The 27,639-nt window shown below is 37.5% G+C and overlaps 2 protein-coding genes across 3 annotated transcripts in view; one reads left to right on the plus strand and one right to left on the minus strand.

The window, feature by feature from the left end:
- Positions 1-5,653: 5,653 nt before the first annotated feature.
- On the plus strand, positions 5,654-27,409 carry GCLM (glutamate-cysteine ligase modifier subunit). The gene is made up of 7 exons (XM_054475906.2): positions 5,654-6,835; positions 11,282-11,347; positions 14,214-14,298; positions 17,952-18,011; positions 19,019-19,221; positions 21,103-21,217; positions 26,705-27,409. Exons 1-7 carry the CDS (start codon positions 6,710-6,712, stop codon positions 26,872-26,874), a joined length of 825 nt encoding a protein of 274 aa, XP_054331881.1. The 5' UTR covers positions 5,654-6,709; the 3' UTR covers positions 26,875-27,409.
- The window catches only part of LOC129030525 (uncharacterized), a 62,176-nt gene continuing 43,908 nt past the window's right edge, over positions 9,372-27,639 (minus strand). Inside the window, exon 3 of one of the 2 annotated variants that reach the window (XR_008500692.2) lies at positions 9,372-9,524. The gene's annotated coding sequence lies outside the window, so the exon portion shown is untranslated. Of the gene's footprint in view, positions 9,525-20,079; positions 20,182-27,639 lie in introns of those variants that run through there. The other variant, XR_008500690.2, reaches the window with a different exon arrangement.

Genomic DNA, 27,639 nt, shown 5'->3' on the forward strand with positions numbered 1-27,639 from the left:
AACTGATGTAGGGTATTACAGGACACACAGGAGACTGGTTTGTCTTGTTTTTATTTTTTTGAGACAGGGTCTTTCTCTGTCCCCCAGGATGGAGTGCAGTGGCACAATCTCAGCTCACTACAACCTCTGCCTCACAGGCTCAAGTGATCTTCCCACCTCAGCCTCCCAAATAACTGGGATGACAGACACGTGCCACAACATTTGGCTAATGTTTAAATTTTTTGTAGAGATGGGGTCTCCCTTATTGCCCAGGCTGGTCTTGAACTCCTGGGCTCAAGCAATCCTCACACCTCAGCCTCCCCAAAATGCTGAGGTTACAGGTATGAGCCATGGCACCTGGCCTGGAAGAGTGGTTTTTTAAAGAAAAACATAAACAGTTGAATATCAGATCCTATAAATGTCAAGCATGAAAGAAAAAAAAGCAGTCAGTGTTAGTGACACTGTATTTATACAGCACTTGTAGAAGCACTTTAAAGCATCTAAAAACAAAAATATATTCCCAAAGATAGAAATGTTATCAATATTAATGCTCTTTTCTAGACAGGAGAAAAATAACTTACTAAAAGTGACTATATAATCAATTTCCGATTTACATTCCCTGGTTTTTCCCCCAAAATAAGTTTAGAAGATTAAATTTCCCTCCCTAAGAACTGTGGTGTTATGGCAAGGGTATCATTAAGTACAATATGTAGTAAATTTAAGCTGTACAGGCATTAAAAACATATAAATCATGTATAAGCACATTCAAGAATTTAAATTATCTATAGTATGGAAGATACTCCCTAAGAAGAGCAACTCCAAGATACATAATTGTCAGATTCACCAAGGTTGAAATGAAGGAAAAAATCTTAAGGGCAGCCAGAGAGAAAGGTCGGGTTACCCACAAAGGGAAGCCCATCAGACTAACAACAGATCTCTTGGCAGAAACTCTACAAGCCAGAAGACAGTGGGGGCCAATATTCAACATTCTCAAAAAAAGAATTTTCAACCCAGAATTTCATATCCAGCCAAACTAAGCTTCATAAGTGAAGGAGAAATAAAATACTTTACAGACAAGCAAATGCTGAGAGATTCTGTCACCCCCAGGCCTACCTTACAAGAGCTCCTGAAGGAAGCACTAAACATGGAAAGGAACAACCAGTACCAGCCACTGCAAAAACATGCCAAATTGTAAAGATTATTGATGCTAGGAAGAAACTGCATCAACTAACGGGCAAAATAACCAGCTAACATCATGATGACAGGATCAAATTCACACATAACAATACTAACCTTAAATGTAAATGGGCTAAATGCCCCCAATTAAAAGACAAAGACTGGCAAATTGGATAAAGAGTCAAGACCCATCAGTGTGCTGTAGTCAGGAAACCCATCTCATGTGCAGAGACACACATAAGCTCAAAATAAAGGGATGGAGGAAGATCTACCAAGCAAATAGAAAACAAAAAAAAGCAGGGGTTGCAATCCTAGTCTCTGATAAAACAGACTTTAAACCAGCAAAGATCAAAAGAGACAAAGAAGGCCATTACATCATGGTAAAGGGATCAATTCAACAAGAAGAGCTAACTATTCTAAATATATATGCACCCAATACAGGAGCACCCAGATTCATAAGGCAAGTCCTTAGAGACCTACAAAGAGACTTAGACTCCCACACAATAATAATGGGAGACTTTACTAATGGGGACACCCGACTGTCAATATTGGATCAACGAGACAAAAAATTAACAAGGATATCCAGGAATTGAACTCAGCTCTGGACCAAGTGGACCTAATAGACATCTACAGGACTCTCCACCCCAAATCAACAGAATATACACTCTTCTCAGCACCACATCACACTTATTCTTAAACTGACCACGTAATTGGAAGTAAAACACTCCTCAGCAAATGTAAAAGAACAGAAATCACAACAAACTCTCTCTCAGACCACAGTGCAATCGAATTAGAACTCAGGATTGAGAAACTCACTCAAAACTGCACAACTACATGGAAACTGAACAACCTGCTCCTGAATGACTACTGGGTAAGTAACGAAATGAAGGCAGAAGTAAAGTTGTTCTTTGAAACCAATGAGAACAAAGACACAATGTACCAGAATCTCTGGGACACATTTAAAGCAGTGTGTAGAGGGAAATTTATAGCACTAAATGCCCACAAGAGAAAGCAGGAAAGATCTAAAATTGATGCCCTAACATCACAATTAAAAGAACTAGAAAAACAAAAGCAAACAAATTCAAAAGACAGCAGAAGACAAGAAATAACACAGATCAGAGCAGGACTGAAGGAGATAGAGACACAAAAAACTCTTCAAAAAATCAATGAATCCAGGAGCTGGTTTTCTGAAAAGATCAACAAAATAGACAGACCACTAGCAAGACTAATAAAGAAGAAAAGAGAGAAGAATAAAATACACTCAATAAAAAATGATAAAGGAGATATTACCACTGATCCCACAGAAAATACAAACTACTATCAGAGAATACTATAAACACCTGCATACACCAATAACAGGTTCTGAAATTGAGGCAATAATTAATAGCCTACCAACCAAAAAAGTCCAGGACCAGACAGATTCACAGCCGAATTCTACTAGAGGTACAAAGAGGAGCTGGTACCATTCCTTCTGAAACTATTCCAATCAATAGAAAAAGAGGGAATCCTCCCTAACTCATTTTATGAAGCCACCATCATCCTGATACCAAAGCCTGGCAAAGACACACACAAAAAAGAGAATTTTACACCAATATCTCTGATGAACATCGATGTGAAAATCCTCAATAAAATACTGGCAAACTGAATCCAGCAGCACATCAAAAAGCTTCTCCACCACGATCAAGTTGGCTTCATCCCTGGGATGCAAGGCTGGTTCAACATATGCAAATCAATAAAAGTAATCCATCACATAAACAGAACCAAAGACAAAAACCACATGATTATCTCAATAGAAGCAGAAAAGGCCTTTGAAAAAATTCAACAGCCCTTCATGCTAAAAACTCTCAATAAACTCGGTACTCGTGGAATGTATCTCAAAATAATAAGAGCTATTTATGACAAACCCACAGCCAATATCATACTGAATGGGCAAAAACTGGAAGCATTCCCTTTGAAAACTGGCACAAGACAGGGATGCCCTCTCTCACCACTCCTATTCCACATAGTGTAGGAAGTTCTGGCCAGGGCAATCAGGCAAGAGAAAGAAATAAAGAGTATTCAGTTAGGAAAAGAGGAAGTTAAATTGTCCCTGTTTGCAGATGATATGATTGTATATTTAGAAAACCCCATCGTCTCAGCCCAAAATCTCCTTAAGCTGATAAGCAACTTCAGCAAAGTCTCAGGATACAAATTCAATGTGCAAAAATCACAAGCATTCCTCTACACCAATAACAGACAAACAGAGAGCCAAATCATGAGAGAACTCCCATTCACAATTGCTTCAAAGAGAATAAAATACCTAGGAATCCATCTTACAAGGGATGAGAAGGACCTCTTCAAGGAGAACTACAAACCACTGCTCAACGAAATAAAAGAGGACACAAACAAATGGAAGAACATTCCACGCTCATGGATAGGAAGAAACAATAGTGTGAAAATGGTCATAATGCCCAATGTAATTTATAGATTCAATGCCATCCCCATCAAGCTACCAATGACTTTCTTCACAGAATTGGAAAAAACTACTTTAAAGTTCATATGGAACCAAAAAACAGCCTGCATTGCCAAGACAATCCTAAGCAAAAAGAACAAAGCTGGAGGCATCACGCTACCTGACTTCAAACCATACTACAAGGCTACAGTAACCAAAACAGCATGGTACTGGTAGCAAAAGAGAGATACAGACCAATGGAACAGAATAGAGGCCTCAGAAATAACACCACACATCTACAATCATCTGATCTTTGACAAACCTGACAAAAACAAGAAATGGGGAAAGGATTCCCTATTTAATAAATGGTGCTGGGGAAACTGGCTAGCCATATCCAGAAAGCTGAAACTGGATCCCTTCCTTACACCTTGTACAAAAATTAATTCAAGATGGATTAAAGACCTAAATATTAGACCTAAAACCATAAAAACCCTAGAAGAAAACCTAGGCAATACCATTCAGGACATAGGCATGGGCAAGGATTTCATGACTAAAACACCAAAAGCAATGGCAACAAAAGCCAAAATTGACAAATGGGATCTAATTAAACTAAAGAGCTTCTGCACAGCAAAAGAAACTGCCATCAGAGTGAACAGGCAACCTACAGAATGGGAGAAAATTTTTGCAATCTACCCATCTGACAAAGGGCTAATATCCAGAATCTACAAAGAACTTAAATTTACAAGAAAAAATCAAACAACTCCATCAAAAACTGGGCAAAGTATATGAACAGACACTTTTCAAAAGAAGACATTTATGCAGCCAACAGACACATGAAAAAATGCTCATCATCACTGGTCATCAGAGAAATGCAAATCAAAACCACAATGAGATACCATCTTACACCAGTTAGAATGGCAATCATTAAAAAGTCAGGAAACAACAGGTGCTGGAGAGGATGTAGAGAACTAGGAACACTTTTACACTGTCGGTGGTAGTGTAAACTAGTTCAACATTGTGGAAGACAGTGTGGTGATTCCTTGAGGGTCTAGAACTAGAAATACCATTTGATCTAGCAATCCCATTACTGGGTATATACCCAAAGTATTATAAATCATGCTACTATAAAGACACATGCACAGGTATGTTTATTTTGGCACAATTCACAATAGCAAAGACTTGGAACCAACCCAAATGTCCATCAGTGATAGACTGGATTAAGAAAATGTGGGACATACACACCGTGGAATACTATGCAGCCATCAAAAAGGATGAGTTCATGTCCTTTGTAGGGACATGGATGAAGCTGGAAACCATCATTCTGAGCAAATTGTTGCAAGGACAGAAAACCAAACGCTGCATGTTCTCACTCATAGGTGGGAACTGAACCATGAGAACACTTGGACACAGGGTGGGAAACATCACACACTGGGGCCTGTCATGGGGTGGGGGGATGGCGGAGGGATAGCATTAGGAGAAATACCTAATGTAAATGACGAATTAATGGGTGCAGCAAACCAACATGGCACATGTATACATATGTAACAAACCTGCACATTGTGCACATGTACCCTAGAACTTAAAGTATTATTAAAAAAAAAGTATAGACAAATCTTATTCAATCTTGAGTTCAGACGATAGTTATATCGGGTTTCATTATAATATTCTTTCTATTTTTGTATATGTTTGAATTATTTATAATAAATGTTAATTGTATGTTACAGTGTATCAAAATATGTTTAAGTAGTGGTGGTGCTTGTGGGTAGCTCTTTCACTACAATAAAAAATCAATATCCAAAAAAAAAAGCAGCGCAAGCTCCTTCAATGAACTCTTACCATCATTCATTCAGCCAATAAATATTTACTCAACATCAGGCTCAACTTCTAACTTCCTAGAAAGATCTTTTTTCCCATCCCTCCCCTAATTCTTACCATTTTACCAACTGGTTCATCTCTCTTTTCAATACCTATATTGTCCCCGCTTATAATGAGAATCTCGTTTTGCCTTTAATAATCTGATTCACCTCAACGAATGTGAAAGATTGTTGAGGAAAGCTCAATTCATGTTCAATTTGATGTTTATACCGAGTCCACCACCACACGTGAAATTTAATAGGGGTAAATAATCTCGACCACCTCTAAAGGGGTGGGTGATAAAAGCTTTCTGTGACCTCACCGGCTCAAGTGTCCTCTTTAATCTGAATTCATCTGGAGAATAACCGCCCTATGATGTTCTTATAAAATTACTTGTTTCCTGTGCTTAGAACTTGTCTCTGGGTAGAGTGTACGCGTCTCAAGGGCAAAGACTCAGTCTTGTTCGTTGACTTCACACACTGCCTGCAAATGATGTGAATCAATAGACCTTTAACTGATGAAGAAAAATTAGCAGTTTGGGAGAAGGTCCTTGAAGGTAGCAAAGCGAAAAGAAGAAGGGGGCGCTTGCGCATAAACAGCTGCTTCTGAGAACGAAAACTACGTATTATTTCCGAGCCTCGGTGGCCGCTCAGACTGCCCTTTAAAGAGACGTGTAGGAAGCCGGCCCCGGGGCGGCCGTGGGCGGAGCCGCGACCTGAACGCCAGGAGACCTCACCAGGCGGAGGCGGTGTCTGCCTCGCGCTGTCCTCTGACCGCCAGGGGGAGACCTGCCGCGCGCTGCGCTCCGGGTCGCGCCGCCACGCTCTCTCGACCCGCGCGCCCGCCGCGCACCACCCGTCGCCACGCCCGCCGCAGGCCGAGGGCCAGTCACTCGCGGGCCGGCGTCCCGCAGCCATTCGCGCCCCGCCCCTGCCCCGCCGCGGGATGAGTAACGGTTACGAAGCACTTTCTCGGCTACGATTTCTGCTTAGTCATTGTCTTCCAGGAAACAGCTCCTTCAGTTTGGAATCAGCTCCCCCGCTGCGGCCGCAGTAGCCGGAGCCGGAGCCGCAGCCACCCAGCCGCCGTCCGGCCTCCCTCGGGCCCGAGCGCAGGCCAGCTCCAGCCGCGCGGCGCCGGCAGCCTCGCGCTCCCTCTCGGGTCTCTCTCGGGCCTCGGGCACCGCGTCCTGTGGGGCGGCTGCCTTCCTGCCCGCCCGCCCGCCCGCCCGCAGCCCCTTCGCCGCTCGGCCCCTGGGCGGCCGCTGCCATGAGCACCGACAGCCGCGCGGCCAAGGCGCTCCTGGCGCGGGCCCGCACCCTGCACCTGCAGACAGGGAACCTGCTGAACTGGGGCCGCCTGCGGAAGAAGTGCCCGTCCACGCACAGCGAGGAGGTGAGCGCGGCGACAGTCGCTGCGGGGCTCCCGGGGCAGGCCTCGGGCGGGGCCGGGCGGTTCCGGCAAGGGAGAAGCGCCCGCGGGCGAGGGAGGGTGGCAGGGCCTCGCGTGCACCTGGGCTCCGCCCGCGGGAAGATGCTGGGGCCAGTGTCGACGCGACCTTGGGTCCAAACCCGCTGCTGAGGGCAACGCGTCTAAAAAACTTAGCCGGTGCAGCTGCGCACTGAGTGACACCTCTCTCGGTGCTTAAGGCTGGTAGCAAAACTCAAACATCCTGGGTCCCTCTTCCTGGCACGGAGGTCACAGAGGGCCAGGAGGTTGCTCCGTCCCTCTCCACATCTCACTTCCTTCCCCCACCCTGTCCAGGTAAAGGAATATTTTCGGAGATTATCCTTTGGTGCATTCAGATGAAGTAGTATTCATCCTAACTTTTAAAATGTTGACATTAGACTCTCTATTGCAGTGAGGCAAATGAGTAAGCACTCAATTTTGGCTTTGGAATACCCTAAATACCCTCACTTTAGTCATTACACATTTGATGCACTTATCTGTGCATCTATGTATGCTTTATCAGTACACATTCTATGCACGTAACAGAATGTCATTGTACATTCTATGCATGTAACAATATCACATGTGCCCCATAAATATGTACAAATATAATCTATCAATTAAAAAATAAAAGTTTTGTAAAAACTGGAAAATAAGAAGACTAGTCATTAGTTGGAGGTGACAGAGAGTAATCTGGAATTACAAACTTGTTACCTATTTGTTGGCCATTTCTGAGCAGATAGTCATCCACTGCACATTGTGCATATTGGTGGTATGGGACAATTTTAGTATTTAAAAAATAACAAAACCTTTAGATTTAGGAGCTATATGACTTTGGAAAAGTTACTTTAAAGTTGGGTAATAACACCTTCCTCATCAGGTTGTTGTGAGAATTAAGAGGTAATATATGAAAACGCTCACCATGCAGGCATCTATCTCCCTATCGTCTAGTTCCATCAGAAAGATAAATCTTATTTAAGAGAAAAACCTTCCTAAACTATGTTGTATTATGATATCAGCTGTGTTCCTAAGCAGTTTCTGCTCTCTTCTATGAGATGTTAACAGACCGTGCAGCAGCACACGGCATCCCTCTGAGTTAAGTGCTGGACCTGTGCCCAGGCCTGCTGTTGGGGTCAGTGCCCATCAAGAGATGAGAACTCTTGCTTGTAACTTTAGTAGGAATCTGAGTCTGTACCACATTCTGTGTTCACGTTCCAGCTCAGTGTGTATGTTTTGTTTTATTTAAACCACCTACTTTGGCTGTTTCTCCCACAGATAAATATTTCTGTATTCGGTACATAGACTCTTAATTTCTTCCAGTACTGTTGGTGGTAGTTCAATACAGAATTTTGCACGTATATTGATATTATTGGGTGAAATTTTACCTATCTCACAATAACATACTCTAAAGTAGTGACTCAAGAGAGTTTCTGACTGCAAACGCAGTAAGAAGTACATTTTACTTTGCAATCCAGTTAATAGTTGTATAATCAGTATATCTGAAACAGGTTTCACAAAAAGATATTAGCCCTTATTTTATACTGTATATTCTGATTTTTTCTCTTATTTTAATTTTTAAAATGTTGATTTCTTGATGCTCAGAGTCACATACCACAGTTTGTGAAACATTGTTCAAAGGACTAATTCTGGTTTCTAGTGTTTTATTTAGGGTGCTTCATAACAGTAGGATAAAACTGAAGAAACTAGAAAACATTTCAGGAAAAGTTGAAGGAATGGCATCATACTGTAGGGAAACTATGACTGCTTGGTAAGAGCAAAAGGGGAGGCACATTTTGTTTCTATGTAAAAGAACTTTGTGACATCCAGAGCTCCAAATTGGGATGTACTACTTGGAACAGTTCAGCTTCACTGAAGAGATTAAATAAACTGAACAAATCACTTATTTTTGAGAAAATGTACATGTTGGGTCAAGAGAAAATGTACATGTTGGGTCAGTTAAATTTCTTACAAGGTCTCTTCTAGTTCTAATTTTTTAAAAAATGTTAAGACCTCTGCCCAGATTTTTTGTCTCACTGGAATTTTATGAAATCAAACAGTTTGTAAGTGGACCATTATAGGACTGTTTTGCCCAGTTCTTTGTTGTAAGGGTGTTTGACCGGTTGAATCATGGTATTTAAAAAATTCTTATACAACTCCAGATCTAGTGGTAGGCTAAGTCGTGGTGATGCTTATCCTCAGTGATATTGGGTGTGTATTATAAGAATGAAGAGAGCAGAGAACAAACATAAACATTAATGTTAATGACAAACATTAACCCAAGTACAAGGTTAATGTTTAGTCAATATAGCGAACATGTAATTTACGAGATTAAAAATAATTAGGCTTGTGATAAAGTCAATGAATTTCCTACGTAATTATAACATTAGACTGTTTTATGATTTGTCCTGACATTTTGCAGAATCCAAGGTTAATTAAAGAAATGGTTTCAAGAAGAGGGTGAATACTATGAAAATAGACTTACCTTCCTGAATTGAGGAATTCATCGGGAAAGCCTCAAGTGTGCAAATGAGCCATCCTTCCAGAGGGAAATTTCTTAGAATTCTCCCACGATTTGAGCCAAAGCACTTCCAATAGAATTTTTAATCTCTAGTTGGTTCTGCTCCTTCGATTTTTACTAATTTTTAAGAGAATATTATGACTTATAATTCTATCTGGAATGATTATTAACTCATTTTCATCCACTGACTTAAATTTGATTATAAATATGCTTTACATAAAGATCTAGACCTTGTAATTTGAATTCAAGTGAACTGTTGTGACTAGCATGTAAATTATTATTATGGGTTATAAATCTTAACATAGGTAGTTCTGTGCCCTTAAATTGATAAACCAGTTATCTCTTGTAATCATGTGTACTAAGATGTACGTAGTAAAGTGGTTGTATCAGTTTTTATCATAAGCAGTCATAGTTCAGATAGTTCAGAAGTTTAGTGTCTGCTGTTTCTATTAGGAAAGTGCTTTTGCAATTCAGGGGCTTGTCTCTAGTTACTCATTTGTGTTTTCATTGATTGCCCACAGAAGAATGCAAAACACTGTGTCCTTGGTTATCTAATAAGGCAGTGATTTCAGATTGCCAGGTTTGGCCCATTAGTGGGCATAAATCAGTTCAGTGAGTCATGGACCAGTATATTTTTTCTAATTAATATATTGGAAGCTATTAGAGTGCCTGGCATGTTGTGAGCATAAATACCGTTTTATGAATGTTTTGTTCCATTATATGTATATAGGTCTTTGCTCACTATGTGAATGTATGTCTTACTTTGGACTACTATCAAATAAGTCTGAAATACACTAATAAAGTATGTTTGAATTAATTTACAACATACTATAATATTTGTATAAATTTTTTTTTTTGTTTATCTAAGAAAACATGGAAGACAGGTTAGAGGTGCACCTAAATGTTAGGAAATGACTTCTGGAATGTCATACAAGTTGAGTTCTGCAAGATATGTCTATCCTGGTGGTTCTCAGACTTTAGAGTACATAGATAAAGTACTCTCCTTAGGATGCTTGTTAAAATGAAAGTCCAAACTGCTCTTGGAGAATGATTCAGTGGGTATAGGATTAGGCTCAGGAGTCTGAACTTTTAATAAACAGCACAGGTGAATCTGAGGTAGGATTTACCAGCCACACTTATTCTCTAATAATTTAATTTGTTTGTCTTTGAGAAATGTAGCATAGTTGTGATATGAATTCTAGTCAGACAGCCTGGGCTTGACCCCAAGTTCCTCTGTTTATAAACCTTATTTTTGTTTCTTTATGAATACCTTTTTTTTTTTTTTTTTTTGGAAATAGAGTCTTGCTCTGTTGCCCAGGCTGCAATGAAATGGCACCATCTCAGCACACTGTAATCTCCACCTCCTGGGGTCAAGCAAAATTGTCCTGCCTCAGCCACCCGAGTAGCTACTACAGGCATGCACTACTATGCCCACATGATTTTTGTATTTTTAGTAGAGACAGGGTTTCACCATGTTGGCCAGGCTGGTCTTGAACTCCTTACCTCAGGTGATTTGCCCCCCTCAGCCTCCCAAAGTGCTGGGATTACAGGCATGAGCCACTGTACCTGGCCTATGAATGCTTTTGTGTCTCAACAGTTAGCTTAAATTTTCACTGGTACAAAAAAAGCTTTAAAGTAATTAGACAACTGCTTTAGTTCAAGAACATTTGAGAAACAAGAGTAGGATGAAAACAGGCCTGAATTTATGTATGTTGAAGGAAACAAAAACCTTGTAGAATTAAAATTGGGGTTTGTATGGTATTTCCTGTTGCTACCTTTTTTTCCTGCTTATCAAATTAATATATTCTTATTGTAGAAGTACAGAAAAGTATATAGACTTTGATTAACAGTTTCAAAATGCATTCCTTTTGCAGCTTCGTGATTGTATCCAAAAAACCTTGAATGAATGGAGTTCCCAAATCAACCCAGATTTGGTCAGGGTAAGTGAAATGTGAATGCAAAAATCATGCAGGTCAGAAAGGAAGTAAAGTAAACAGGAAGTTAATTTCTTCAGTTTTGTGAGGGAAGTCAAATAGGCAATTAGCCATAAACTCTCTGTGGTTGATTTGCTGAGACGGCACTCTGATCCAGTAGGCTTATGCATAAAACAGAAAATCTAGACCGTAGACAACTCTTTAACCAGACAAGATACTAGGATTCTCATGCTTAATTCTCACCATGGTTTCCTCACTATCAGTGTTTTATTTCAGTTTATATTTGGTCTAGGAGAGGAATGATTATCAGTTGTGATTGGTAGATTGCTTTGGTAGACTCAACATCACTAGAAGTAATTTTTCAAATGTCAGTTTCTGATGAAACAATAAGGAACTGTGTTCCACTAAATGTCAGTATATGGCTACTATCATAAATGTTAATGTTCAAAACCCTAAACCACACTTTGAAATCCAACTCAGTCAAAGGCTCACAGCACATTACTTAGGCTACTTTAAAAGTATGGAAAAGGACATGTGCTGGAAATACTGGTTCCCCTGGGCATACTGCAACCATGTAACTCTATAGCTACTATATAGACATTGAGTTATGGTTTTTTTAAAATCAATCTCTGTTTCTCTGAAATGACTGTTTATTCTACTTATGCTTGACTTGTAAACACTTACTGAACCCCTGATATGTACTGTGAAAGTGCTTAAGAATCATGGGAAAGCCTTTGCCGTTTACTTTGTATGATATTGTAAATGTAAGGTAATATGTATCTGATTTATATGTACTAATATTTTCTCATTATCCTTGTAAATTATTCACTAAAATACATTCAAATAGCCTTTGCTTTTTTCTGCTGCACTCAGGAAAAAAAAAAAAGTTTTGGTTTACAATGCTTGTGATTACAGGCCGGGCGCAGTGGCTCACGCCTATAATCCCAGCACTTCAGGAGGCCGAAGCAGGTAGATCACCTGAGGTCAGGAGTTTGAGACCAGTCTGGCCAACATGGTGAAACCCCATCTCTACTAAAAATACAAAAAAACAAAAAACAAAAAACAAACCAGGCGTGGTGGTACGTGCCTGTAATCCCAGCTACTCAGGAGGCTGAGGCAGGAGAATCACTTGAACCTGGGAGGCAGAGGTTGCAGTGAGCTGAGATCGCGCCACTGCAGTCTAGCCTGGGCAAGAGAGTGAGACTCTGTCTCAGAAAAATAATAATAGTAAAATAAAAATAAATAAATAAAAATAAAATGCTTGTGATTATAAAACTAAATATACTATTGTCATAAAATCCAGCAATTATGCTCCTTAGTATCTACCCAAAGAAGCTAAGAACTTATTTCCACACAGAGACCTGTGCATGGATATTTATAGCAGCTCCATTCATAATTGCTAAAATTTGAAGCAACCAAGATGTTCTTCAGTAGGCGAGTGTATATATAAATTATGAATGCATATATAAACTATCCAGACAATATAATATTATTCAGTGCTTAAAAGAAATGAGCTATCAAGCCATGAAAAGACATAGAGGAAACTTGAATGCATATTTCTAAGTAAAAGAAGCCAATCTGAAAAAGCTACATACTGTATGATATCAACTATTTGATATTCTGGATAAAACAAAACTATGTAGACTATAGTTTTGCTAGTCTAGTAAAAAAACTGGTAAAAAGATCAGTGGTTGCCAGGGGTTAGCAGGGACGGAGGGATGAATAGGCAGAGCACAGGATTTGTATGTCAATGAAACTACTGTGTATGATATTGTAATGGTGGATACATGTTATTATACAGTTTTCTAAACCTATAAACTATGCAGCACCAAGAGTAAACCCTAAGATAAACTGGACTTGGGTGATTATGACATGTCAATGTAGGTTCATCAAGTGTAACAAATGTATAGCACTGTGGCGGGTATGTTGATAATGGGGGAGGCTGTGTGGATGTGAATGTAGGGAGTGAATAAGAAATCTGTTCAATCTGCCTTCTACTTGATATTCTTGTGAACCTAAAACTGCTCTAAAAAAAAAAGTCTATTAAAAAAAAAAAAAAACAGGCCGGGCGCGGTGGCTCATACCTGTAATCCCAGCACTTCGGGAGGCCAAGGTGGGTGGATCACAAGGTCAGGAGATCGAGACCATCCTGGCTAACACGGTGAAACCCTGTCTCTACTAAAAATACAAAAAGTTAGTCAGGCGTGGTTGTGTGCACCTGTAGTCCCAGCTACTCGGGACACTGAGGCAGGAGGATGGCGTGAACCCGGGAGGCGGAGCTTGCAGTGAGCCAAGATCGCGCCACTGCACTCCAGCCTGGGCGACAGAGCGAGACTCTGTCTCAAAACAAAACAAAAGAAAACAAACAAACAAAAACAAAAACTAAATCCCCTTACAGGTTAAAGTTCAATAACATTAAAATCCAAATAAATTAAAAAGTAAAAGAAAATGCTTGTAATTAATATAGAATGTTTTTAATATGTCATCTAGAGAGGATATTATTTTCATTGGTTTCTTTTTAGAGTAAAATTATCTGCTGTGCTACTGTTTCTAACTCCTTACATATCCCCCCACTGCTTGTTTATTTTTAATTTTTTTGATCATGCTTCTTTCTAAATACCTGGTCAAAATGAGATACATTTTCCTAGAAAATAGATACACACACACACAAACACACACACACACACACACACCACTTTACCTTTAGTTTAGAGCTTTACAACCCTTGTAAAGCCCACCCAGACCTCAGGTAGAGAACTCTGTTGTTTTATAGGTTCTCTGCTTCTAAAAGGCATTATGGATAATAGAAAATTTTATAATTAATCAGAAGCATTAAATTTTATATTTATTTTAAATATTGTGTTTATTATAGGAGTTTCCAGATGTCTTGGAATGCACTGTATCTCATGCAGCAGAAAAGATAAATCCTGATGAAAGAGAAGAAATGAAAGTTTCTGGTAAAGTCCAGTCTTTTCTGTTTATTTTGTTACACAGCAGAAGTGATAGATTTTGTTAGGCATTAGAATAAGCCTTTCTTTGCTCAGACACTAAATGTGGGAAATACAAAAATTCTTTTTTAACATAATTTTACTTAAACTCCAAGATGGAGTTATAAGAGGTCAGTGCTGGCTATTATATAAGAGTCAGAATAAAACTTCAACTTGCTGTTCTTCATGATGATGTCATCATGTGATGTAATTTATGTGTCAAACTTCAGAGCAGTAGAAAGATTAAAATGAAGGAGATGGAAAAGATAAAGGGAAGGCTTAGAAGCAGCGTCCACCCAAAGCAAGCATAAGTACCCCCTTCCTGGTAAGATACTGGTAAGCAATGTCTGAGGTCACCTGGGAATATAAAAAGAAACCTGGGCAAGTTACATGAAGAGAAAGAAAATACTGTAACACCCATTCAGGAAATGTAGTAAGTGACAAATTCCAGAAACTGTACTATACTCAAGGAATACAAAAATGAAAAGATGCGCCGTCTCTGCCCTCACCTTACAGTTAGCATAGCATAGTCATTAAAAGCTTGAGCTTTGAAGTTTTGGGGTGTGCAGATTACAGGCTAGTATAATGTTGGGCTAACAAAGACTTTAACCTCCCTGAGTCTCAGTTTTCTCTTCTATAAAATGGGGATGTACCTGTTTCTCCGGCTTCTTTGTAAACTGGATGAAATAACAAAAGAAGCACTTAGCACAGTGCTTGCCTCAAAGTAAGTTCTAGGTAGCTATTATTTGCTACCATGTTGTTATTATTGTGGTTGTTGCTATTTTATTGAGATGGACAATAATAAATTACATGTAAGATGAGATAGGGTATTGTCTTTTTAATCTAATTATAGTAACTACCATTTATTGAGTCTTGCTTTGTGCCAGGCACTGTACTGGGTACTTTATGGTTATATTTTCTCATTTAATTCTCAAAACAATCCTGCAAGTTAAGTCTGTTACTGCATTGCATTAGTGATATTAAATAACTTGAAGGTTGTCATACAACCAGTAAGTGGTTGAACCAGGAATCCACTCAGGTATGCCTAACTCCAAAACCCATTTTTTCCTGTTAATTTCACATTGCTGTTTGTGTTGGAAAGGACGTAAAGCAACATTCTTTCTGAGGTTGACTGTAATTCATGATTTAGTTCCATCTTGGGTCTTTTAGAAGTTGTCCTCAGTTCCTAGAGGGCTTGAGATTTTTTTATAGGTATCAAAGTTATCCCCATATAAAGAGCTTTCCTCTTTCTACCTATCCAAAAAAGCCTTATCCTTCAGAGAGAGGAGGCCATTTCAGATGGCACAAATTCATGGACAGAGAAATAGTAGTGGGGGGGCTTTCATAGAGTTATAGGGGCTAAAGTTAGACCAAAATAGTAAATACCGACTCTCATCTAGTAGAGAAGCTGGGATGGCTGTTCAATAGGGAGTAATCTCAGGGAAGCAGTGTTTTTAGGGAGATCACCTAGCAGTAGGAAGGCAGGGACTCATATAAGAAACATAGAAGAAAATGTGTTGCATATATTGAATGTCAGGCACTTTATATAAGGGTATTTCATTAGCCTTATTTTTCTCCATTTCCTCTTTTGATTTTTCTTTTCTTGCTCTTCTGCTACTCTGTTTGTCTATTGAATAAATTTATTTTTTTGAACAGTGAGTTTACATAAAGTAAATATGTACATATAAAGTTGAATTTAAATGAAACCAAAACCTCAATATTACAAATATAGAAAATGACTCAACTTTCCTAGTAACCAAAGAAATGACAATTAATGTGGTCTTGTGTAGGTATGCATTGTACCTACTAAGTTTTAAAAAAAATTTAATAATAGCATCCTATGTTAGAAGAGCAATTCTTAATTGGTGATGGTGTGGTAAACTGGCACACATCTTTTAAAATATAATAAGACTCACACAAAAGGTCACATGCTTTGACTCATAATCACATTTCTAACAATTCATCCCTGGGAAATGATATAGTATAATGCTGAACAAAAAGTTACTAAGATGTTTGTTTTGGCATTATATATGTGAAAACAGAAAACTGGAACTAGTACTGGAACATTTACTAACCTAAATGTTCAATAAGTATAACTCATTTAATAAATGACACTCTTCAAAATTTACAAAATAATATTCAACCATTAAAAAATGAGCACGTAAAATTGGCTGGGCGCAGTGGCTCACGCCTGTAATCCCAGCACTTTGGGAGGCGAGTCGGGTGGATCACTTGACGCCAGGAGTTCGAGACCAGCCTGGACAACATGGCAAAACCCCGTCTCTACTAAAAATACAAAAATTAGCCAGGCATGGTGGCGCAGGCCTATAATCCCAGCTGCTTGGGTGGCTGAGGCATGAGAATTGCTTGAACCCGGGAGGAGGTTGCAATGAACCAAGATGGCACCACTGGGCAACAGAGTGAGACTCTGTCTCAAAAAAAAAAAAAAAAGTATGTAAAATTATACACTAAAAACACAATACATTCAAGGCCACCCCTAAGTGGAAAAAAAGCCACAGAATACACAGAAATCTAAACAGTAATTTGGGTGATGAGACTGGCAATTCTTTTTGGTCTTTCTACTTTTATAGGTCTTTGTCATTTCTACAGTAAGCACATGACTATTAGGATAAAAAAAATCTTGGCCTGGTGTGGTGCTGTAATCCTAGCACCTTGGGAAGATTGCTTGAGACCAGGAGTTCAAGAGCCCCTGGGTAACATATCAAGACCCTGTGTCTACAAAAAAATGAACATTAGCCAGGTAGTAGTCCTAGCTACTTGGGAGGCTGAGGTGAAAGGAACACTTGAGCTCAGAAGGTTGATGCTGCAGTGAGCTGTGATCGCACCACTGCACTCCAGCCTGGATGAAAGTGAGACCCTGTCTCAAAAAAAAAATTGTGGTGATTCACACCTGTAATCACAGCACTTTGGGAGGCTAAAGTGGGAGGATCCCTTGAGGCCAAGAGTTCAAGGCCAGCCTGGGCAGTATAATGAGACCCTGTCTCTACAAAAAATTTTTAAAATTAAAGAAATTTTAATATAACTAAATACTACATAGAAATATATTTTAAATATTTATTACATAAAGGTAAGCCAAATAGAAGAGGAAATAATGTTATGCCCTACTTCATATGACCAAAAACTGGAAGATAGTGTCTGAAAATGAAAATGATTGTATTAGGAAGGTAGAATTGTGGCCTTTTTTTTTTTTTTTTCAGTTTTCTTCTCATTACATTTTCAATTTAGTCTTTGTATATAGATTTTGGTTTATTGGAGAAAGTATATAATGTGCTTTATTAATGTTTAAGTCATAAAAATATAAATTTCAAGTAATTTAAGCTCCAATAGTTATCTTAACCTGCCTTCTAATAAATGGGAAATAAATATTTACTTTTTGTTTTGATAAACATATATTTGTTGGCAACTAGCACATGATTTTAAAAGTACAGTGGAACTATACATTTATGTCTTAAAATTAAAACTATAAAGTTATGTGACTGGGAAAGGAAAAATAATTCATTCAGGATTATCTGTCATCTTAGTATTATAGTAGTGTTAATACTAGCATATAGTGAAATGTGTATCCAAATGTAGTAACCAATTTTGTTTTCTTTGTTACCCAGCAAAACTGTTCATTGTAGGATCAAACTCTTCATCATCAACTAGAAGTGCAGTTGACATGGGTAAGCGAAAACTGAATTTTTTATCTTAGTAGTGGACTTTAAATTAGTATAGGTGTATTAGTTATAACTTGTGCTTAGGTCCAGGTAAAAAGAAAATGAGTTGATTCCAATTTTACCTCTTAAAGTTCTAGCCTAGTTTCTTAAGGCTTCTGTAAAATCATACTGACTTATGTAGGGTCATATTTTGATATGCAAGAGGAATGTAAAAGGTGTAATGTAGTTAAATGTTCACTATCTGTTTGAGATAGAAGTTCTTATTCTTAGCCCTTTTAGTACTAGAGGTGAAATATCAAAACCAACAATGGCAAAAAAAAAAAAATCCAAATATATCTATTTTTAGCATTTAGGTTATTGTGATATTAAAGTTATTCAATACTTAAATAAAAAATTATTCCAGTATTTACATATATTGAAACCTTAAATAATTGGTTCTTTAATGTAACTTTAGAATGAATAATCATTTAAAATAAGCTCTTAAATTATTATTATAGAATTAAGAAATTATCTACCTCTATAAATATGGATTAAGACCAAACATTCAGTTTTTCAGTGTCTCAAGCTTATTCTTTGCTGTGACTACTAGTTACAGAATATTAGGTCATAATTCTGTGATCATCCATATGCGATAGTAGTGAGAAAGTAGAACTGGAGAAGAAAATTTTATGAAGATAAGGGAGCTACTAAAAACTTCTGGGACCTAGGAAACAAGAAGAAATTTTGTTCCCTAGAAAGAGGAGCATGTAGTAGTAGCTGCAAGCTGCCTAGGAAGAAGGCAGGTCAGAGAAACCCACTTGTCTGCCACACAGAGCAAGTAGGTAAATGGGCACTTACACATTTTTGAAAGATAGAAATGTTCTAAATGAAAAGTAAACTATGAAATAATCTGTTATTTTGAAAACTAGTGAAGAATATGGACAGAATTCAGTGGGATATTTTGAAAACATTAGAAATATTTGTTTTTATGATGTAACAAGCATTTATTTTCTTTGTGTTTTCCTTCCTATCAGCCTGTTCTGTCCTTGGAGTTGCACAGCTGGATTCTGTGATCATTGCTTCGCCTCCTATTGAAGATGGAGTTAATCTTTCCTTGGAGCATTTACAGCCTTACTGGGAGGAATTAGAAAACTTAGTTCAGAGCAAAAAGATTGTTGCCATAGGTACCTCTGATCTAGACAAAACACAGTTGGAACAGCTGTATCAGTGGGCACAGGTAAGGGATGACAGGATCATGAGCACTCCGGGAAGAACTTGCCCTTTTCAGTCTTTGCTGCACACTGTTGAGCATCATGCACACAGTGGCCACCCCTGCGGGGTGACTTTTCCACATGTGGGAGTTTTGTTTTGTTTCTGCAGGAGTTTTGAGGTAGGTTTTATCTAAATCATTTGAGGTTTTTGTTTGTTTTTATTTAAATATATCTCTGATTGAACTGAATGTTAATCCCAGTTAAAATGACTGACAAAAATACTAGAAGATGTGTGTTAAAACATTTATACCAAATGAATTAAGGCCATTTCCTTCAGTTCTACTTATGTGCTGAAAACAATAATACCTAACAAAAAACCTTATGGCGGGGTGTGGTGGCTCACATCCGTAATCCCAGCACTTTGGGAGGCTGAGGCGAGCAGATCATGAGGTCAGGAGTTCGAGACCAGCCTGACCAACATGGTGAAACCCTGTCTCTACTAAAAATAAAAAAATTAGCCAGGCGTGGTGGCGCACACCTGTAATCCCAGCTACTCAGGAGGGTGAGGCAGGAGAATCACTTGAACCTCAGAGGCGGAGGTTGCAGTGAGCTGAATTGCACTACTGTACTCCAGCCTGGGTGACAGAGCAAGACTCTGTCTCAAAAAAAAAGAAAGAAAAACCTTCTTTTTCTTTAGGTACTATTAGACCATGGCTCTAATTTCCTAAGTAAGGGAATATTTTATATATAACAAATATTTTGCTGTTATTCAAAGATGTGTGAGACTGTCAGTTCATACAACTTGATATGGAGTGAGTGTCATAAATTAATTATTCCCACTCTCTGGTCTAATAACCTACAAAATTATTAGGAAAGTCACTTACTAGCATTTTACCTTTACTCTCAGTATTTTTCTTTATTCCTTTTCCTTCTTCTTCAGCCTTCTCCTTTTCAGAGCTTTCAGAGTTTCTTATGGACAGGAAGACCTAGAGAAAGTATTTCCCCTTCTTGATGATAGCCAGAATGAGGACAAGAAACTATCGGAGAGACTTAGATGATTCAGAATGTAAATTAACCAGTGTAGCTACTGGAAGCTGTCAATTCTTCTCTTTCAAAATGTGTCTGATTCATAGCCATATTTTATACTTTAACATTAAAGGTATTTACTTGTATTTGATCCTCTACCTTTAAGAACTATTCGCTCTGTAGCTGAAACCATCACACTTAACAAACTAACAAAAATCATGTTTGTTTTCTAGGCAGATGTATTAGATTGTTAAATGGTTCTAGCAGGAGACTTTTTAATAGTGTAGTACCAGGCCGGGCATGGTGGCTCACGCCTGTAAGCCCAGCACTTTGGGAGGCTGAGGTGGGTAGATCACCTGACGTCAGGAGTTCAAGACCAGCCTGACCAACATGGTGAAACCCCGTCTCTACTAAAAATACAAAAAATTAGCTAGGCGTGGTGGCAGGCGCCTGTAATCCCAGCTACTCGGGAGGCTGAGGCAGGAGAATTGCTTGAACCTGGGAGGTGGAGGTTGCAGTGAGCCAAGATCACGCCACTGTACTCCAGCCTGGGCGACAGAGCAAGACTCCATCTCAAAAAAAAAAAAAAAAAAAAAAGTGTAGTACTGTTGGCTTTTTCGTTCCCCTAGTGTTACATTTCCTTTCCCCGTTACATAGGGAAAAGGTAATAGGGAATTCCTATTCCCTATTACTACTAACCTGGGTTAGAAAAGCATATATTAATAAAGATATTAATGTAAAAGTATTTTGTAAACTTTAATCACTGTGGATTGTGATTTTTCATATATTCTAAAATTAAGTTATTTTATTGCTTATTGTTTTCTACTTTTGGTATTATATTTAATTTAATAGTGATATCATGATTTTATTTTCACTTCTAGGTAAAACCAAATAGTAACCAAGTTAATCTTGCCTCCTGCTGTGTGATGCCACCAGATTTGACTGCATTTGCTAAACAATTTGACATACAGCTGTTGACTCACAATGATCCAAAAGGTAAAACTGATATTTTCATTACAGAGATTGATCATAAGCTTTTGTCTTACAAAAAGTACTTGTTGATACATAATTTTAAGTGTGGACAGTGATAAAAATACAGTATTATCTGAACTATTCTTAATGGTTAGTTCAAAACATATATGCCTTTATTTTATTTTCAGAAAACTTTATCTCTGTACCAATGGGGAAAAAAAAGTGAAGGGATCATTTCCTGAACATCTGGTCTTTTGAGGTTCACAAATATTAAACTGCACAGAAAAGATCTTTTGAGACATTCTAAATAGTAATATATATAATCCTATCTAGTATAGCAAAGACTGGACCAAAAGGCCACTTGATTTTTTATTTAGTTTTGAGATGGAGTCTTGTTCTGTCGCCCAGGCTGGAGTGCAGTGGCATGATCTCAGCTGACTGCAGTCTCCACCTCCTGGACTCAAGCTCTCCTCCTGCCTCAGCCTTCCAACTAGCTGGGACTACAGGCGCATACCACCACACTTAGCTAATTTTTGTATTTTTTGCAGAGACAGGGTTTCACCATGTCACCCAGGCTGGGCTTGAATTTCTGGACTCAAGCAATTCCCCCACCTCGGCCTCCCAAGGTGCTGGGATTTTAGGCATGAGCCACTGTGCCTGGCCAAAAAGCTACTTTATTCAAGGAGATAAATATCTGGAAAAAGTGTAATTTAATTCAAAACTTAATAAGCATCTTAGGATAGGTAAGTAGGTATTTTATTAAGACATGTTTAGTGTTAATCAGAAATATTATTTGATTAATGAGAATGGCTTGTCTGCCTTTTATAGAATAATTTTTTACAACATTTTATAAGATAACTAGAAAGACTTAGAAGATAATATTGAACATAACTTGCAAAGATAAATGTTTCAGAGAGCCTGTATATTATTAAGTAATGTATATTACTAAGTATTTTTGGTATAAATGAGAAATGTTTGGTTATAAGTGAGAAATGTCTTGCGAAAGTTTTAATTCTCGATGACATTTTTATAGAAGTTCTGATTTAATAAATATTAGAGGAAATTACATTTCATAGATAATTCCCGCCAAAAAAATATTCAGCTTTTACTTCCATACCTAAAAAGATGACACAATATCAGTGGATTGATTCAGTTTGCTTATTTTAAGAATGCTATGGATAATCTATTAAGACTTTATACTATTTATTAGCAGTCTACTTCATTCTCATTTCTTCACTGTTTCATCAGAGGAGGGGGAGATGGAGGAGAAAGAGTTTTAATAGTTATTTTTCCTTGAATGCCAAGCATCATGCCAAATGCCTCAGAGAGATTATCTATAATCCTCACAACAACGGAAACCATACATTTTTTTTGTCAGGAAATAGAGCCTCAGAGTGAAAGGAACTAGCCAAGGTCACCCAGCTGGCTTTGGGCAAAGTTTGAACTTGGCCTAAGTCTTGGATTATTTTGGAGCCTTTTCCACTATACAATCTCTTTGATTTGAAACATTAGTGTTACAGTATTACAGTCTGAAAACTTTATCCATTTTCATTTAAATCATACCAGAATAAAATACAGGGACTTTTGCCTCCCCAGTAGAGCTTTCACAATCAAGTAAATTGATTTTTTAAGCCATTTTAGTGAAAATCTAACAAATTGTTATGCTGATTTATTCTGAACTATAAGTCATTTAAATTTTAACTTTCCATATGTTGGCAGATGTCATGTGTCTGTTTACTTTTTGGAGGCTCTTCTAACAGTAATTGTTACCAACAGCTGATAATCCAGCCTGTACCCTCTTCTAGCTTCACTTGAAAAAAACTCAATCCTTTTCCTAGTAGGAAAGGAAATAGGAAAAGATTAAGGTTCCTAGTGTTTTATTTTCACATATCTAAATGTTGACATTTAGAATGTGTGCTAATACATTATTGTTATGGCAAAATATATTGCATATGTATATGAGGAGAGAGATTTAATCCTTTTTTATATTTTTTGTATTACATAATTTGATACTTAGTTGTCTTTTTTAATTCTAAGACTTTTGGTGAAAATGTATAGGCTTATCCTGCATTTATCATTAATGAACCTTCAGACACTTTAATCTATAATAAAGCAACTCTCGATTTAATTTGTCATGTTTACTGACTAAAGAGTTCAACCATAGTTAAATTTTAAAAGCAGTTAAATGAATAGCATAGTCTCTGATTTTGTGTCATATTTTTTATTTTTTTAAGCAACCAAACTGTAAAAACTGTAAAACATTTAACTGTAAAACATTTAACTCTGTAAAATTTAACTCTGTAAAACTGTAAAACATTTAACTCTGCTTGTCATCTAAAATAGAATTTTGTTTATAAATTCCCTGAAGGTCTACCCCTGTTCTAAAAATTACCCTTACTCCCCATAATGGGTTTATTTTCCATTACCCTTTGTTCTAGAAGTGTAATAACAATTTACCTAGAGAGTAAAATTGTAAAGTAGATGATCCTGAATTTAGAACTTTCCATTTTTATTTGTTCCCCACCCCCCATTTCGATTAAATCCAATCTGTATTATGTCTCTTTCCCTCAGGGTCTTCTCTGTTAGAAAATCTGATAAACAAATCCATATTAATGTTACTTTTCCAAGGAGGCATTTGCATTCTATATATGAAAACTACCATTTACTAGTGGTGTGACCTTGGCCAAGTTACCGAACCTCTCTGCCTTGGTTTCCCCCCATAAAGAGATAATAGTATCTATCTCATAGGGTTAGCATGTGGATTAACTGAGTTAATACATGTAAAGTACTCAGAAAAGTACCTGGCACATGAAAATAGCTAACATTGATTGAGTGTTTACTATTAATGCTATTCAGGTATCACAGCAGTTTGGGAGTAGGTGGGTCCTTTAGCACTCCGAAATCAAACTGTGAAGATGCTCACTTAATCCCTATCTGTAGGTTGCTTCTGACCCCAGTGGAATCTTTCCATATTGATTGATGCATTTAATAGACGTTTGAGCACCATTTGTCAGCCATTGTTCTGGGTACTAGAGATAAAGGATCAAGTCAGACAAAAACCAACCCTCATGGAATTTATATTCTAATGGGAGGAGACAGACAATAAAATAAATGTTACATACGATAAGTGGTAGTATATGCTATGGAGATAATTTGGCCGAAGGAGAAAGAGTATCCAAGTTAATTGTTGTTTTATATAGTACAGTCAGAGAGGCCTCTCTACTAAGGGAATATTAATCAGAGACCTGCAGGAAGGGAGTGAGCCATGTAAATATCTGGAAAAAGTGTGTTCAAGGAAAAGGGAGAAGCTAATTCAGAGTCCCCAAGGTGTGAATGTGCTTGAGGTTTTCAGGATACAGCAAGGAGGTGAGGCCAGTGTGGCCAGAGGAGTGAGGCAGTGAGGAGAGGAGTGTTGGGATATGGCATCAGAGCAGTCATAGAGAGCTTGGATATAAACTTGGAATTTGCTGGGCATGGTGGCTCACATCTGTAATCCCAGCACTTTGGGAGGCCAAGGCAGGGGATCACTTGAGTCCAGGAGTTTGAGACCAGCGTAAGCAACATAGTAAGACCTCATATCTACAAAAATAATAATAATAATAATTAAATTAGCTGGCCTTGGTGACGCACACCTCTAGTCCTAGCTACTGAGGAGAATGAGGTGGAAGGATGCATTGAGTCCAGGAGTTTGAGGCTGCAGTGAGCTGTGATCATGCCACGGCACTCCAGCCTGGGCAACAGAGTAAGACATTGCCTCAAAAAAAAAAAAAAAAAAAGAAAAGAAAAGAAAAAAAGAATTGGCACTGTGGCACTGTCAAATTATCGACTGCTGGTAGAAGTGTAAAGTATAGCCTTTCTGTAAAGCAGTTGGCAATATAGCGTGTATCTAGCTTTAAGAATGTACTTGTACTTTGGCACTTCATTCCACAGCCAGGCATGCATTTTAAAATGTTCATCATCCGCATCATTGTGACGGTTTGTTTCTTCCATATTTGGAGATAAATTTATGTGTAGACTTTTTTTTTGTAAGACATAGTTGATAACGAAAATTTATTTAAATGGTCTTGCAATGATTTAAGTATTCAAATGCTTAAAGAAAGCATTGCTGGTACAAATATTTCTATTTTTAGAAAGGGTGTTTATGGATCAATGCCCCAGGTGTCATCAGAGCCATTGGTGTTTTCATTTTTAAAATGTCACCTGTAAAATGGGCATTATTTATGTGTATATGGCTTTTTTTGTCATTCCTGATAAATGTATTATATAAAGTCTATACATTGGATAATAACACTAGTATATTTAAACTTAGACTTATTTGTAATGCAAACCACCATTTTAATGTACTGTAATTAATATGGTTATAACATATATATATATAGTCCTTCTGTCCTCCCATCACACAACTTTTTGTGTGTGTAATAAACCGATTTTCATTTGAAAATATTTTTCGAGGCCGGGCACGGTGGCTCACACCTGTAATCCTAGCATTTTAGGAGGCCAAGGTGGGTGGATCACCTGAGGTCAGGGGTTCGAGACCAGCCTGACCAACATGGTGAAACCCCATCTCTACTAAAATATAAAAATAGCCAGGCATGGTGGTGCACGCCTGTAATCCCAGTTACTTGGGAGGCTGAGGCAGGAGAATTGCTTGAACCCGGGAGGCAGAAGTTGCAGTGGGCCAAGATCACACCATTGCACTCCAGCCTGGGCAACAGAGTGAGATGCCATCTCAAAATATATATATATATATATATATATATATATTTTTTTTTTTTTTTAAAGAATGTTTATCCTGGCATTATTTTTATTAGCAAAATATTAGGAAAAACATAAATGTTTTGACCAATAATAAGGAAATATATGATTTATGATATCTATATAATATAGTAGTGGGGAAATTATTAAAAATGATGTTTTCACAGACTATTACATGGGAAAATATTCACAATATAAGTGGAAAAAGATAAGCAAATAAGGCTTTAACTACAATATGATTTCTAATTTTGTAAGATATGGATATACACACACATACAGATACAAGATATAGAGATATATAGAGATTCAAGATATGGATGGAGATATATATATATATGAAGATATATACTCATATACACCAAAAAAGTTGTAAGGAAATGCATGACAATGGTATATCATCTCCAACTGATAGGATTATCAGTTACTTTTTTCTTCTTTAGACTTTCCTGTATTTTTCCCTGACTATACATTAGAATCACCTGGAGATCTTTAAAAAACTGCAGATGTCTAGGCTCCACTCACCAAAAGTTAAGAATTAAATAGGCTGGGGTACAGGCGTAGATACTTTTTAAATAACTGCCTGGGAGTTTCTAATATTCTGGTTCAGATTCATAGCACACACATGAAGAATAAGCATATTATATATTAAATTTTGAGGTGTTTCTTTTGTTATGCTAAATGCTTACCTACATACTAAAGTGCTTTTTTGTTTTCCAATTTAACATGCTGGGGTTTGTTTGTTGTTGTTTCTTTTAGAACTGCTTTCTGAAGCAAGTTTCCAAGAAGCTCTTCAGGAAAGCATTCCTGACATTCAAGCACACGAGTGGGTGCCGCTGTGGCTACTGCGGTATTCAGTCATTGTGAAAAGTAGAGGAATTATCAAATCAAAAGGCTACATTTTACAAGCTAAAAGAAGGGGTTCTTAACTGACTTAGGAGCATAACTTACCTGTAATTTCCTTCAATATGAGAGAAAATTGAGATGTGTAAAAATCTAGTTACTGCCTATAAATGGTGTCATTGAGGCAGATATTCTTTCGTCATATTTGACAGTATGTTGTCTGTCAAGTTTTAAATACTTATCTTGCCTCCATATCAATCCATTCTCATGAACCACTGTATTGCTTTCCTTAAACTATTGTTTTCTAATTGAAATTGTCTAGAAAGAAAATACTTACAATATATTTTTCCTTTATTTTTATGACTAATATAAATCAAGAAAATTTGTTGTTAGATATATTTTGGCCTAGGTATCAGGGTAATGTATATACATATTTTTTATTTCCAAAAAAAAATTCATTAATTGCTTCTTAACTCTTATTATAACCAAGCAATTTAATTACAATTGTTAAAACTGAAATACTGGAAGAAGATATTTTTCCTGTTATTGATAAGATATATCAGAGTAACTGGAGTAGCTGGGATTTACTAGTAGTGTAAATAAAATTCACTCTTCAATACATGAATGGAAACCTAAATTTTTTTTATGTGTCCTTGCTTATAGTTTAGCTGTAATGATTTAACCTTGTATTCTTGTGCCATATTCTCTCTTTTTATTATTTATAAAGACAAACCAAAGTAAATCTGACAGGAGACTAGAAGCTTTGAAATTATTGTTTGGGGGTTTTATAAAAGCAACTACTGTCACCTCCATCCAGATTCTTTTAAATTATTGATCCATCCTTAGTATAT

Source organism: Pongo pygmaeus, chromosome 1 (genome assembly GCF_028885625.2).
Source record: "Pongo pygmaeus isolate AG05252 chromosome 1, NHGRI_mPonPyg2-v2.0_pri, whole genome shotgun sequence".
Classification (NCBI taxonomy): Eukaryota; Metazoa; Chordata; class Mammalia; order Primates; family Hominidae; genus Pongo; species Pongo pygmaeus.